Source organism: Macadamia integrifolia, chromosome 2 (assembly GCF_013358625.1).
Source record: "Macadamia integrifolia cultivar HAES 741 chromosome 2, SCU_Mint_v3, whole genome shotgun sequence".
In the NCBI taxonomy this organism is placed as follows: Eukaryota; Viridiplantae; Streptophyta; class Magnoliopsida; order Proteales; family Proteaceae; genus Macadamia; species Macadamia integrifolia.
In genome coordinates this window covers 1,244,187-1,259,443 of record NC_056558.1, presented here as the reverse complement: position 1 = coordinate 1,259,443, position 15,257 = coordinate 1,244,187, and the positions used below count along the sequence as shown (strand labels likewise).

The window sequence follows — 15,257 nt, the reverse complement described above, 5'->3', positions numbered from 1 at the left end:
GGACTGTGTTTTGACTTCTATATTGCTGTAACATTTTCTGCTGGCTTCCCATGCTGTCCTGTTATCTATGGTTTTGACAGTTCAGTTTCTTTTACTGTTCTGTAGGTTCTCTTGTCAGTCCACAATTTTAGTCTGATATTTGATATTCCACATATCTTTCCACCGACTCCATTGAATGTTCACTGACGTTCAGTCCACTGTTTTGCAGGTCTGATTCATGGTTTCTGTTAACCATCTAATTCTTGCTGCAGGGAATTAATTTGTTATTCTGCACAATCCAGCCCTTGGATTAATCCTCCTTTTAGTATTATATTCTCTGTTAGTACCCTATATGTTTTTAATTTGATAATCATCTGACCTACTGTTTTGGAGTTATGTCAGTTTTCTTTTAGTTTCTAATTTCTGTTAGTCCTATGTTTACATTTTATGTTACAGTTCATTGCAGCAGATCCAACTTTTGGATCAGTTTGATCTTCGGAGGGTCTTACTATAATAGTAAGAGGGCTATTTGATCCAAATACCAGTCCCATCCGACCACTGTATCTTGTTTTATTTAACTTTCTCTATTCTACCATATTGTGTACTGTTTGGATTGCAGCATTGTGTTCTATTAACCCTCTCTTATCTACCTTAGAACACATCACTCTTTCTTGCCAAAAGTTCGGGGTTAAAATGCGCCAACTAAATAGAATTATAAAAAAAAGTAAAAAAACCTTGTTGATGTATATATTTCACCTTGTTTTGATTTTTTTTTTCATGACATGACAAAAACATTGGTTATCTTAACGTGTGACCCAATAAATAAATTTTGTTAGTACAAGTATTTGTTTCTTCTTTTACATAACACAATTCCTTCTTTCTTTTGTTCCTTTTTTTTTTAATTAAAAATCTGTCCAATGGTCAAAATTGTCTTATCAACTCTACATTTCTTTTGGCTAAAATTATATACAAATCCAGATGGTGGGCTATAGAGTTGAACTGTTGAAGTACTCCTCAATTCAACCAGATTAACCCTCCACATGACTAAAACTAGTGGACCACGAAAATGTGTTTATTAAAGTAGGGTGTGTAAAGATAAATTTTCTTGGGGTTCTTTTGACCTTATTTTATTCTTAATATTTCATTTTCTGTTTGTAAAATTATTTTCACTATCCAAACTTTTTCCAACTTGTGCCATGCCAAGCACATATTCCTTGCATAGTGTTGCCAAAAATATTCTAATGCGAAGAGCATTCTTAGATCAACACAAGTAATGTCTCTGTTAGATTCTCTGGTTGAAATACGGGAAAACTCCATTCAATTCTCAATGGAAACGGAGTTTTATGAATTCTCCCAGGAACTGGAAGATCATTTCGAGACCTTCAAATATACTTGAGGGTTCAATGTGGTAGGTAAGATGTCGGAGAAGCGAAATATACGAGATAACAAATGTAGATTGCTCACGGCATTCTTAGATCAACGCAATTTGGCCTGTATTCCTGCATGAACACAACTGTGCTGATATCCAAGCAGCTCCTGATATACTTTTATGTTCTTTTCTATCTAAATGGTTGAAATTCTCACCCATACGTTTATGTACAATAGTTTTTTGATTATTAATCAAAGACTTGCTTTTGCCATCCAAAAAGTGGGGGAGGGAAGGAAAGCCCTACTCATGTTTTCTTGGTCATACATATGTGCAACTATAAATGGGCTTTTCTTTAGTTGCTTCACTCTCCTCAGATCTCCTCAGTTTTCTTTTTTCCTTTTATCCTTCCAGTGATGTGTATTGGCATGTCCTCTGAGATTGTTATTTTTAAACAAGATCATGGTCTACCTAATTTGACTATTTTTGCAGAGCAATATGATATTCTGCACTAGAAAGAACCATATGATGCTCTGCATTTGAAAATTTGGGGTGTCTAGTTTTTTTTTTAATGATCCGACTTCAATGATGTTAAGATTAGAAAAGTCACTAGGTAATTTACATTGCTGTCAGTAATTCATAGAGTCCAGCTGTTGGTATCAATGTTGCAAACCATTCTTGTAAAGCAAGAACAAGGAAAGAAAATTCAATCTTTGTTAAATATTAGATGCCGAGTGCCTTTACTTAAGTTACTACTCAAGTGTCAGTGATAACAGGTTCTCCCCTTGGTTGTGCACTTTAGGGTCATGGGAAGGGCTGTCAGGCCCATCAGGGATGCAGTCAATGGTTCTAGTGCCGGTCCAACTGTCAAACCCAGTGGTCCATAGTGCAATGTGTTATATATATAATTGGTAGTGCAGTAGCCTAGTTAAAAGGAGTGTCCCATGGAAGCTGGTGTCTTTTGCCACCACTTGGTGCTTAAACTTTGGCTTCAAGTGAGAGATAGCAATAGATTGAGTGAGGTTCTTCTCCCCCATCTCCTTTTTAGGGAGTGTTCTCCCAAGAATTTAGCTTTTCTTCTTATGAAATAACAATTATCATCTTTACTTACTATGTAAAATGGAAGCCACATCTGAAAAAAAATAAAAATAAAGATACCATTTAAAGAATAGGGAACTTAATTTCTCTATGACCTAAATTGTTGGTATATTTCCGTTTTGTGAACTGAAAATAAGAATGGTTAGTCTTCTTCTGGTTTAATATTTCATGCAATCTTGGAACATGATAATTACTGCATCAAGTATCTCTCTTTCGTCAAAATATTTGTTAAGGGTATGTTTGTTGTCAAGAAATTAATAGAAAAGAAAAGAAATTTTTCAAAAAAAAAAAAAGAAAAAAAAAAAGGAATTTGAGGAGAGAGATAGAAACATAAATCAATAATTTTAAAAATTCAATTCTTTTTTTTGAATTTTTTATTTTCTTTTCTATTCATTTCCTGACAGCCAAACATGGCCTTAAAGAGTGCATGTTGTGCCTGTTGCTAGCTAATGACATTTCTAATTTGTCTTATGCTTAGAAAGTTGTTTCTGGATTTTCTAAAAACAGCACAATTACATCATTTTAAGCTTTATTTTGCGGCGGGGTGGGGGGGTGAAAAAGTTTCACGAGCCAAGTGCCTTGATATGCCTTTTCTTGACTGCCCAAATGAGTACTCTGTGCTAAATAATTGCAATAATTTGCTCATGCCGTTTGAGCCTCTTGATCTCCCAGGTTGGATCTGGTCACTGATGGATTGTGACCTGATGATCATGTCATATGGTGAGTTATGCTTCCCAGACCCAGACTAATGGTCCTGTAGCACAACGCCATATATATTCCCATAGTTCTGATATGGATAATACTGGATGCCTATACTCTTCTTATGTTAATAGTATTTGTTTGATCCTCAAATTTAGTCAATTATGAGAATTGAGGAAAGCTGACTGCAGACTTTTTTGTGCAGTTTGTTATCTGGTTTATAATACCAGCACTTAAAAGCTCCCACACTGATCATACCAACAATGCCCTTGCACTCATTGTTCTGATACAATATGTTCCAAGATTATATCAAATATTTCCGCTGAGTGCCGAAATTATTAAGGCTAATGGAGTAATCACAAAGACTGCCTGGGCTGGGGCGGCATATAATCTACTGCTGTACATGATAGCTAGTCATGTATGTAATTTCTGTTTATTTTTATTCTGTTTCTTTGTTCAGTTTTTCTCTTTTTAATTTCAATATGCTTTGAAGGAGGGGCGTACTATGATATATTTTTTTTTCATTTCTCTAATTTTTTTTGTTTGGTTTTCAAAGATGAGGTTCCTGATTAGTGGTGCCATGTCTACTGCGTAGGTTTTAGGGGCATCATGGTACTTGTTGTCGATTGAGCGATATACAACATGTTGGAAAACAGAATGCAGAAATGACATAAACTGCAGCCTTAGTTATTTAGACTGTGACTCTTTGCAGAATAATAATCGCGTGGTTTGGGCAAATGGTACAGTTGTGTTTGCTAACTGTGATGCTACCAATTCAAATATCACTTTCAATTATGGCATGTTTACGAATGCATTTACTAATTATGTGGTCGCCTCAAAATTCCTCGAGAGATACTTCTATTGTTTGTGGTGGGGGTTGCAAGTGTTAAGGTAATATTCTATAGAATTTTCTCTTCTGTTTTATACTATATTTTGCAAGCGAACAACGAGCACTTCATTTTCCAAAGCAATGTTGTCTGACTTGCACATATTTTATGTAGTCTGTCCTCCATGGTGTACATAATTCTTAACATATCGTTAGATATGAAATATTAATGCGCAAAGATACATAAGCATATGAATATATACCGGAATTTCAATAGAAGTGCAGTAACTTCATTTGTATTGATCAACAATTTCTCACTGATTTGGCCTCTTTGTTTTTGGTTCAATAAAACTTACATTATAAAAACTAACAGAAGAACATCCGTGAAAATTTATTAGTTCATAAAAAGTTGAGGTTGTTAAAAACATGGTATACCTCTTTCGCTTTTCTAGTGTGTAACCTTCTAGCGAGAAGAAATTGGAGCACTATATAACAACTTTGGGGACCAGTATGATCCAAATAGGGATGTCATAGAATCCATATACAGGTCTTGTAAATAGTTTTCAACAGAGCCGTACTCAACCCCATATGCCAATTTTATAACATATTCTGGAAGTAATTACAAAAATACCCCCATGGCACTATGAAACACATCAACACTCATGCAGGGGCATATATATCTCCCATGCCCAGCTTGGAACACATAATCATAGAAGTACTTTTGAACTAGAGACTGAGTAACAGACATCTTGAAACAGTAGCACAAAACTTGCAGGAGAATAAAAGGAGACCATAAATCAGGTCCTAGGAATGCAGGGAAGTCCAAGGATCACAATATTGCAATACTACCAAGTGCACTCAACATGTGGGGTACATAAGAGAGACAACACCATAGTTTTTAAGGCGGTAAGGCGACAGAGGCGTTTGAGGGTCTTTCAGAGCGCCTTAGCAATAAGGCGGGCATAAAGCGTCGCCTTATCGACTAAAGCGTTCCTGTGTAATTTTTTTATAAAACCAATCTATTTGGCTCAAATCTTAGTTGAATCCTATTACTCATATGTTAAATAAATATTAATGTTCATATTCATACCAATGTAAGATATTCATAAAAAACAAGAAACGACAACACTGATGAAGCTCATTGCTGCCGGAGCAAAAATGTGGCCTGGATCAATGGTTCTTCCTTGTTCCTTGATTCCTTCTCAAGCCCTTTCTTAAAACCCTTACAGAAAAAAAAAAAGCACATTCTCAGTCACAATTATTGGCATTTTTCTGCTATCATAGTTGTCATGGCGTTGAGGCGAACTAAGGTGTTGAAGGGGCTGAGGCGAACTAAGGTGTTGAAGGGCTGCCTAAGCGCTTAGGTGACAAGTCGCCCGCCTTAAGGCGACAAAGTGTTATTTTTTATTTCTTACTCTTTTCTAACATTATTTAGTATGCTACATATATCTTGTATCATAAAAAATCAACATTAAGCCACATCAAATCATAAAAAATCAACACTAGGCCATATCAAATCATAAAAAATCAACATTTAAAGAAAGTCTCTTGTTCTATAATAAGATTGACTGGTCAAATGATTTTATGCATGAGATTTTTTTTTTATTAGGTATAACATAAAACCAGCTTTCCAATAAGTCTAAAATGACTTAAATCTGTGTTGTAATGACAAAAAGTTATGTTCCGGTCAAATTTATTTTAAAGTGTATGAATGCTTTTAAAATCGCCTGAATGAAAATAATTTTATGGACATCAAATCAAAAGAGTAGTTTACCGGACCTTTGATTTTTAACGATGTTTTGTAGTGATAAAATTTATAAAATTTTCAGAATTGAGAAAAAACCCAGCACTTGAAAGTTGAAAACCTCCCTTACAATCAAAATTTCAGTTTTTGTTTTTGGACTGGGGTGTTGAATTTTTATCCTTTTGAAATTTGATTTTTGAATTTTTTTTATTGGACTCAAATAGGGGGTACTTTCTTATTATGAATAATATCTTAAGTAAAGACTTTACTTAATGATGTTTGGCATAAATAAGTGCAAAACATAAGGTGACATGCAGTGCAATAAGGCGACAGTCGTCTAGGCCCTAGGGAAACCACCTAGGTGATGCCTTGACAACTATGCCTGCTATGTGACATGAAAAACCGCAGGTCTGATAACTGAATTATCATAAACCAGATCTGAACTCAGCTTCACAAGATTAAACCTTGTTTTGATAGTTTGGATAACAAGGGTATATGATGGACAGATGGAGTTTCTGGGGTCAGCTAAGGATGAAGGATCAGAAATCCGATAGACCAGGATAGCAAGGAGCAGGAACATTAACCAGGAAACAGAGAAATATTATAACACAATAAAGACTTGTTTGATAGAACAGATAGTCTGGCAGAATGGCCAGCTTAACAGGGAGGATATAGCCAAATATGACTGATCCAAGGTTCAGAGATTTCAAGAGACTGAATAACCCTTCCGGAAGTTGGTTTTTTGAGAACCCAAACAGTAAGAAAAATTAACAGCAGGGTTTTATATGCTCAGAACTGAATCAAATAATTGACTAATTAAGAATAAACAGCACTCTGATAACCTCAACAGTAAACAGAACTCAGTACTGCAATAATAAATCAGAAATTGAAGTTTAGAAGAAGTATACCAGTAGTAGGAGTGCTGAAATCAATGGGAAATTTCTGATTTTTAAACAGATGAAAAAGAATTAGAAACCAGAACAGAAACTGGAGATAATAACAGCAGTAACCTGGGCAATTTCTGGTTTTTAAACAGATATGAAAAAGAATTAGAAACCAGAACAGAAACTGGAGATAATAACAGCAGTAACCTGGGCAATTTCTGATTTTTAAACAGATGAAAAAGAATTAGAAACCAGAACAGAAAGTGGAGAGAATAACAGCAGTAACCTGGGAAATTTCTGATTTTTAAACAGATATGAAACAGAATTAGAAACCGGAACAGAAACTGGATATAATAACATCAGTAATAGATTGATGAATCAGGAATCAAATCAGAAACTGAAAATAAAGCATGTGCAGGCAATAGAATTATGTAGAGCCAGACCTGATTTGCGATTATAGAAGGATAGAGAAAGATGGGTTAACAGGAATCCACCTATTTGGGAATTGGGATCTGGAATCCACCAGAACCCTTGCTGAGTCCACAGCAGAGAACACCCAGAATCCACTGTCCCACACATACAGCTTCAATCTTCCTTTCATTGAAAAATCATGAGTGGGGAATAGCCCCTTGCATGTTATTATTAAAATATAATAAAACAAGAAACAAAACAGGAATAAAATATGAAACTCCCACTTGCAGGTTACGAAGGAGTGCCCTAAACTTAAGCAAAATAATAAACTAAGACCCAAACTGGAAAAGGAACCTGATGGGTTTCTAGAAGCCTAAGGGATTAGGTTTATAGAAAGCTCATTTGAGACCAGAATCACATTGAAGGGAAAAGACTAGATTTGGAAGAAATTCAATGAGTAGTGAATGACTCAGATGGGAATGAAATTCTGGTCAAATGTCACTTTGACAGTCTAGAATAACTTCTCAAAATATGATTGAAATCAGATGGTCAAATCTAGAGTTATGGACTAACCTATTGACCATAGGACTCTAGAGTTTGGGGTTTCAGCACAACAGTGAAATCAGAAACTTAAAATTCAATTTGATAGTAGTCAGCAAAACAGTGGAACAATGACAGATATTAGATTTTATTTGTGACTATAAATCTGAAATAGAAAATAAAATCTGATCTTCAAAACAAGTAGAATGAAGAATCCCACTTGAAGTAGGACTTCAAGAAATCAGTACCAAAATCAAATTTTGAAACCATAGGATGGTTTAGTGGGACGTCCGATGCCAAGATCTAAAGGTAGTTGTGATCTCAGATCTATAAACTTCAGAAAAAATAATTTCAGGTTAAGAAAGTTATGCTGGAAACTGAAGAACAGAAAATTAAATACTGATCTGTGATGAAGCGTAAACAGTGAAGAAAAAGGTTTAGAAAAAGAGATATGACGAGAGCTCTCGGCTTTGCTGGAATCCCACCAGCAGCATTAGAATCTCACCAATAGGGTAGTTTGAGGCACACAGCCAGAATCTGAGATTCTGAATCACATGGACCATGAACATTGAAAGCCATCTCTTTATTCATCTAAATCGTATGGAGCTCTATGGCTCTTTACATCAATATATGTAGAAACTAAATGATGTAGATGGGTCGAACCACCCAAAGAACCAGCCCAGATTTGGCCTAATCTGGGCCAGCTTTGGGCAGCTATGCAGCCAAGCTCCATCCCTCTTGGGGCCATCGAACCAATCCCTTTGCAGCCTCTAAGAGCCCTGGCTGGAGCCTCTAGAAGCCTTCCTATTTGGTGACCATCAACCCAAATGTCAAGCACTCCAATTCCCAGATTTTGTTTCCAATTTGGATTCCTTCACAGAAAAGGAATTTATGTGGAGTCTCCGTACACTCCTCCCCCGCTCCCGGAGATGATAGCCCTTCACTGACTTACACATGCCCTCCACCCATCCGGAAGTTCATTCCCTGAACCTCTCCTCACCCATCTACCACCCCCTCTCCTCCTCCCCCTTCCACCCTTGAACATCACCCCTGGTCCTCTGTTGTTGAAATCTTCTTCCCTCTTCTCCTCCCAACCCCCTACTCTGGCCACTTTCTCTTCTTCCTTCAACCTTCCTAATGTTGAAGTAGGTTTACACTGGGTAAACAAACTCCCAATATTTAAATAGCCCAAACCAATTCAAATCTGATCCCTTAAGTCAGTCTTAACAGAAACCAGAAAATAGGATCAGAAAAATGAACCAGGACTAACCCAGGAAATTACTTGCTGTAGCAGTAAATAACCCAGAAACCAAATCTGACAGCAGAAGACAATTCCCAGGTAGAACTGGGTTTCGGCCAGAACAGGGAGAACCCTGCGGTGGGAGTTTGACAGCTTCTGCAGGGGCTAAAGCACTGGTCGATTGTCCTTCTTAGGTTGGTCCTTGAATCCTTCAAATGGTCTTCAAAATACTGGACAGAAACTGGGAAGCAGGCTCTGTCGATTCTGTCCAACACCTTAACTTCTGAGAATCGATGGCTGATTCTATAGCGGATCCTTGTTCTGCAACTTGGCTCTGTGGGACCTTCAATCTATGCCTCAAAATATTCACAGGTCTTTCTCTCACAAGCACAAATAAGTGAAACTAAATAATAGAGAAAAAGAGAAGAAGATGGGTAGTTGTGGGTGGGACAATGGCTGTCTTAGCCTGGGTATCTCACCCACAGCTATCCCAGCTGTTTGTCTTCCATTCTCAGGAGAGGGAGCAAGCAATAGCTGCAACAATTTCATTCGTTCAAAATTGATTTGTGTCTACAGAAGACTCTTTATATAGAGGTCTGAAATTACAAAAATAGAAGCTTTTCTCAAATTAGAAACTAATGCAAGTAGCAACTAATGCAAATAGGAACTAATGCAAAAATAGAAACTTGCTCTATCTTCTAATTTAAGAAACAAAATAGCAGGCTAGTAAGGACTTCCTAAAAGTGTAACCAACAATTAAAATAGGAAATTAAAGGGCTTCCTATGCTGGCCTGATAGGGGTGGGTTGAACCTTTGATGGCTGCTTCTTCCTCCTGCTGTTTTGAAGCCCATGATGGGGATTTACATCAACTCCCCCCTCTTAAAGTCGTTCGTCTCCAAATAATGAATGAAGGACATATAGTGCTCATAGAGATCTGTATTATGGCGCTGAAAATCATCGGCATGGATCCAAGTCCTATATTTTTGAGGTCGTCCTTTCCACTTGACTAGGAATGAGTAGTAACCCTTACCACCAAGAACAGTAGTGAACTTGTTGTCAAGAATTTCTTCAATAACATCATCCCTAGGGGTCACAAATTGGGGAAGTGTCAATGAATGCTCCGTATCTCCGTCATCAGAATGATGTCCCACATAAAGTGTAAGATTAGCAACATTGAAGACATCGTTGATCTTCATAGTTGGAGGCTACTCCAACATGTAGGCATTGGGACCAATGCGCTTCAGGATCTTGTATGGACCCATATTCCGAGGATGGAGCTTGTGCACAGTACCGGAAGGAAAACACTTAGGTGGAATTTGAACCATAACCATATCACCAAGATGAAAATCCACGTAACGGTGATGCCAGTTACCATTTTCCTAATATCGATAATTACTAACGGCTATGCGACGACGAATATCAGTGTGTACCTCCGTGATATGCCTAAGGAACTCATCCGCTTCAACACTAACACGGGCATGAGGTGGAAATGGTACCATGTCAACCGGTCATTGTGGTTGAAGACCATGAATAATCTCAAATGGTGTACAACCGGTGGTATGGTTGACGGAAATGTTGTATGCAAATTCAACTATGTCAAGATTAGAAGGCCATGTCTTCTTATAGTCAGGAACTAGACAACGGAGCAAATTGCCAAGGCTTCTATTCTTTACTTCCATCTAACCGTCTGTTTGATGATGGAATGCTGTAGAAAATCTTAACTTGGTGTTGGTCTTCTGCCAAAGGGTTTTCCAGAAATAACTTATGAATTTTACATCTTTATAAAAAACGATTGATTGTGGCAAATTATGTATGCGCACTATCTCTTTAAAGAAGAGCTTGGCTAGGTCACTTGCATCAAGCGTTTTCATACACGGGATAAGATGTGCCATCTTGGGAAAATGATCAACAACAACAAATATAGTCATACCTCTCCCCTATGTAGGTGGTAAGCCTTGGACAAAGTCCATGCTTATGTCTAGCCAAGGTGCATATGGAATAGGCGACGGGGTGTACAAACCTGCATTCTTCTTTTCTCCTTTAGCAAATTGACAAGTACGGCATTGTTGGATGACATGCTGAACATCTCTTTGCAAATGAGGCCAATAATACAAATCCACCATCATAGAATATGTCTTGTCCTTGCCAAGATGTCAACCCATTCCTCCTCCATGTAGCTCTCGAACCAAGTGGTGCCTTAAAGAGGTATTCGGAATACAAAGTCGTGTGCCCTTAAATAGGTATCCATCATGAATGGAATACTTGTCATCACGACCTCCTTGTAATTTTCTGAATTCTTCCGCAAAATCAGCATCATTAGCATACTCATCTTTGATGTGTTCAACTCTTGTGCTTTGTACGGTAAAGATATTCATCATTAGCACCTTTCGACAATGCACATCAGCCACTTGATTCTCTTTTCCAGCTTCGTATTTGAGAGTAAATATATACTCTTGCAAATAAGAGATCCATTTAGCATACCGATTGCTAATGTACTTTTTGGAATGCAAGTACTTGAGTGCCTCGTGGTCCGAATAGAGTATGAACTCCTTGCGATCAAATAGTTTCTCCAATGCTTGAGAAACTGAATAACAACATAGAGTTCCAAATCATATGTAGAATACCTTCTTTTTGTATCATTCAACTTTTCATTGTAGAAGGCAATCGGATTGTTACCTTGCATAAGCTCTCCTCCTATCCCAACATGGGATGCATCGGTAGCCACTTCAAATATGAGATCAAAATTAGTTAGCCTAGGCACTGGGGCTTCCGTTATCTTTTGTTTGATCAGATTGAATGCTTTAATGGCATCCGGGGTCCATTGGAATGGTGCTTTTCCTCCTTTCGTGCACTCTGTGATAGGTTCCATAGTAGTGTTGAAATTCCGTATGAACCGTCTATAGAACGAGGCAAGGCCGTGGAAACTTCGAACTTTCGTCAAAGTCTTAGGAATAGGCTAATCTACCACGCTCTTAACCTTCTTGGGATCAGCCTCTATACCTTGAGAGGACACAATAAAACCAAGAAATATGACCTTGGGCAGCATAAAGGTACACTTCTTCAAATTGATGTAGAGCTTCTCTTCCCATAGCACCCTCATCACATGCCTCAAATGTTTAAGATGCTCATCTGGTGCCATAGTTGTCATGGCGTCGCCTAAACGTCGCCAAGGCGGCGATTTGGCATCCTGGCGGAAAAAGAAGTTCATAGCAGTGCTACGATTTACGTGACTCACAAATGGCTGTCGCCATTGGCTGATAGGCGTCGCTATGGCTCCGCCATGGATGCCAGGTCATGCCTGATTCACTAGGCGGTCGATTTTTTGTAAATTACAGGGTGATTTTGATAGGGCTATGTTGATTTTTGATGATTTGATGTTGCTTAATGTTGGTTTTATATGTTATAGGGTATATATTGTAGGCTTATAGCATGCTAAATAACTTTAGAAAATAGGGAAAATAAAAAATGACACATGGGCGATTTGACCACCATGGCAACGCCATAACGGGCGATCCATCGCCAAATCGATTAGCCACCCCTCCACCGCCTTGGATCGATTTGACGCCGTGACAACTATGTCTGGTGCTTTGCTGTAAATTAATATGTCATCAAAGTACACCACAAGGAACTTACCAATAAAGGGGCAGAACACATGAGTCATTACCCACATAAAGGTACTAGGTGCATTTGTAAGGCCAAAGGGCATAACCTTCTATTTGTATAGCCCTTCCTTTGCCTTGAATGCCGTTTTCCATTCATCCCTAGAGCGGATCCTAATTTGATGATACCCACTTCGCACATCAATCTTCGAAAAGATAGTGGTTCCCGTTATGTCCAACATATCATCCAAACGGGGAGCGAGAAATCTTTACTTTATCGTGATCTTGTTGATGGCATGGCTATCAATACACATACGCTATGATCTACCCTTCTTAGGTGTCAATAGGGCTGGTATGGCACATGGGCTCATGCTTTCAACTAGAAATCCCTTTCGCAAAAGGTCATCCACTTGTCTCTTGAGTCAGCATGCTCGGTGGGGTTGAGACGGTAAGTGGGTAGATTTGATAGTATTGATTTAGGCATTAGATCTACAGCATGTTGTATATCCCTCATAGGTGGTAGCTTATACGACAACTCATTTGGCACCAAACGTGAAAAATCAACTAACAAGTCTCTGATGGGATGAGAATGTGTCACCTCTTTCACCGGTTCAACTTCCTTTGTAACAAGGGCTAAAATTAGTCCGGTTTCTTCACTTGTTGTCAAGATCTCTCTATGGGGCAGCATGCACAATTTCTTATCCACCATTTGTTTCTTGTTTGTGTTTGCTTTGTATGGTTGCTTCTTCGGTTCAGTAGCTTCCTTGGAAGGGTCTTCTCAATGTTCTTCAAAAGATGTCGTCTTCGTATTTGGGCAGCCCTCAACTTAGCTTTCACTTGAGGTATCTTGAGTGGGTTTAATGTAAGTGGCTTGCCTTCATGATCGAAGAAACACTGGTTCTTGGTACCACCAACCAAGACATTGTTGTCATATAGCCATGGTCTTCCAAGCAACACATCAGTTAGCACCATAGGGATGACATCACACCACATTCTCTTCGTATCCTGAGATCTTCAATGGTACCAAAATCGCTGATTTACAGCCATGGTGTTGGTCTAGAAGTGACACCATGTAGGGTTGTGGATGGGGTTCAGTCTTGAGCTGTCCCTCAATCAGGAAAGCTTGAGCTGTCCCTCAATCACATAGCTCCTGCTGTCCACAATCACTTGAGCCTTGTGAGGCCCACTAGACATCAATGTATATAAGATATTGTGTCTCCTCCAATCTTCTCTCTTAGCTTCAGCCACCAGAATTTTTGCGACCACATTAATAGTAGCATATGGATCATCTTCTTCTTGTGCATATTCAGCCACATACTTCCATTCCTTCAACAACAACATTCACAGCCCAATCATCATCTTGGGGTTTATGGACTTGCATGTCTGGGTTGGATTCAATTGCAGTGATGGTGGTCACCCCCAGAGTCATTTATTCCTCTGGATTAGACAGATATGCCCATGTTGACTCCGTCATCTCTCCGAATGGCTAGTCCCCCCTCCCTCCCCCCCTCCTCTTGCTGACCTTTGGTCCTCCCTCCCACCTCTCCCCCCAGGCCATCGGGAAAGGGATGACAAATGCATATGGTTTCCCTCCTCCTCTGGGACATTTACTTCTGCTTTTGCTTGGGATTTTGTCAGATCTATGGGTCCTATTGCCCCTTGGCACAAAATTATATGGTTTAAGGGCTGCATTCCCCGCCATCGATTCACAGCTTGGCGCACCATCTCCAACAACCTCCCAGCGCAGTCCTTCCTCATCCATCGTCATATAAATGTCCCCCCTCTTACAGTCTCTGCCAGAGTGGTTCTGAAGATATCAATCACCTCTTTTTCTCTTGTTCCCTTTCTTCCTTCGTCTGGAAGAGAGTTCTACGCAGCTGTTGGTTTGCCACAAGGCATATTTTATCCTTCTAAAGATAATGGATCTGGATTGATATGACTTTTGCGGGCTCCTCTATTTGTGACACTTTGGGAAAGTTAGCTTTTTGTGCAACCATCAACCACCTCTGGATGGAGCGGAACATTCGCAGATGGACTTCCAACTCTCACTCCCTGGACTAGATTTGGAAAGCCATCTACTTTGATGTTAACTCCAAGCTCATATCTCTTTGCCACAGTACCGTTGCGTACACCCCAAGGAACAGGCTCGTTGTTGCTTTCTAGGGTCCCTTGGTTGATATCATCGCCCGCCCCCATTTTTTATGCATCCTATTTAGCTTAGTTTTGGTGTTGTTCCAGTTGGAGCCCCCTCTATGTTGGCTTCTCCTTTTGCCCGGCTTGTCTTCCCTGTAAGGCCCTAGCTTTGTTCTCTTCCCCCCCCACCTTTTTTCCCTTTGTATATTCTTTTCTCCTTTGGTAATGAATTCATTTGTTCAAAAAAAAAAAAAAAAAGGTATTTACCTCCATTGAGCAGGAGCTTCTCAGCCCAGGATTGACAACGTTGGTCTTCTAGAAGAATTTTCCAAGCAGCCATCGATCCAGCCTATTGCAGCTGTCCAGAAGTTCTTTGTGTCCTGTGATGGTGGAGTACAGCTGTGATTTGTTTCTTAGTTGGAAAAATTATTAAGTCTTCTAGAATGCCCATACAGCTGTCCCTTATTGTTGAAGAAAGCAGCCTCAAGATTTTTGTTTTTTTTTTTGGGGTGGGGGCCGGGGTGGGGGTGGGGGGGACCAGCCATCGAACTACACTACAGCAACCATCGAACTACACTACTCCACACTCACAACGCAGGATTTAGTTTCTATTTTGTGCAAGTTTGTTTCCTATTCCGTTAGTCAATTAGTTTCCTATTTTGTAACTAGGCTAGTTTCCTTTTTGAGTTCAGTTGTAGTTTCTAATTTATTCTTACTTGGATAGCAAGTTATGAGGT

The 15,257-nt window shown here is 39.1% G+C and overlaps 1 protein-coding gene across 4 annotated transcripts in view; it reads left to right on the top strand.

Annotated features, from left to right (window-relative positions):
- Window positions 1–15,257, top strand: part of LOC122089982 (probable cyclic nucleotide-gated ion channel 14) — a 40,321-nt gene that overhangs the window by 8,882 nt on the left and 16,182 nt on the right. For all 4 annotated transcript variants that reach the window (XM_042659807.1, XM_042659801.1, XM_042659793.1 and 1 more), the window contains exons 4-5: window positions 3,348–3,560; window positions 3,738–4,033. In XM_042659807.1, the coding sequence (XP_042515741.1) occupies window positions 3,348–3,560; window positions 3,738–4,033 (509 nt within the window). The remainder of the gene's footprint in view (window positions 1–3,347; window positions 3,561–3,737; window positions 4,034–15,257) is intronic.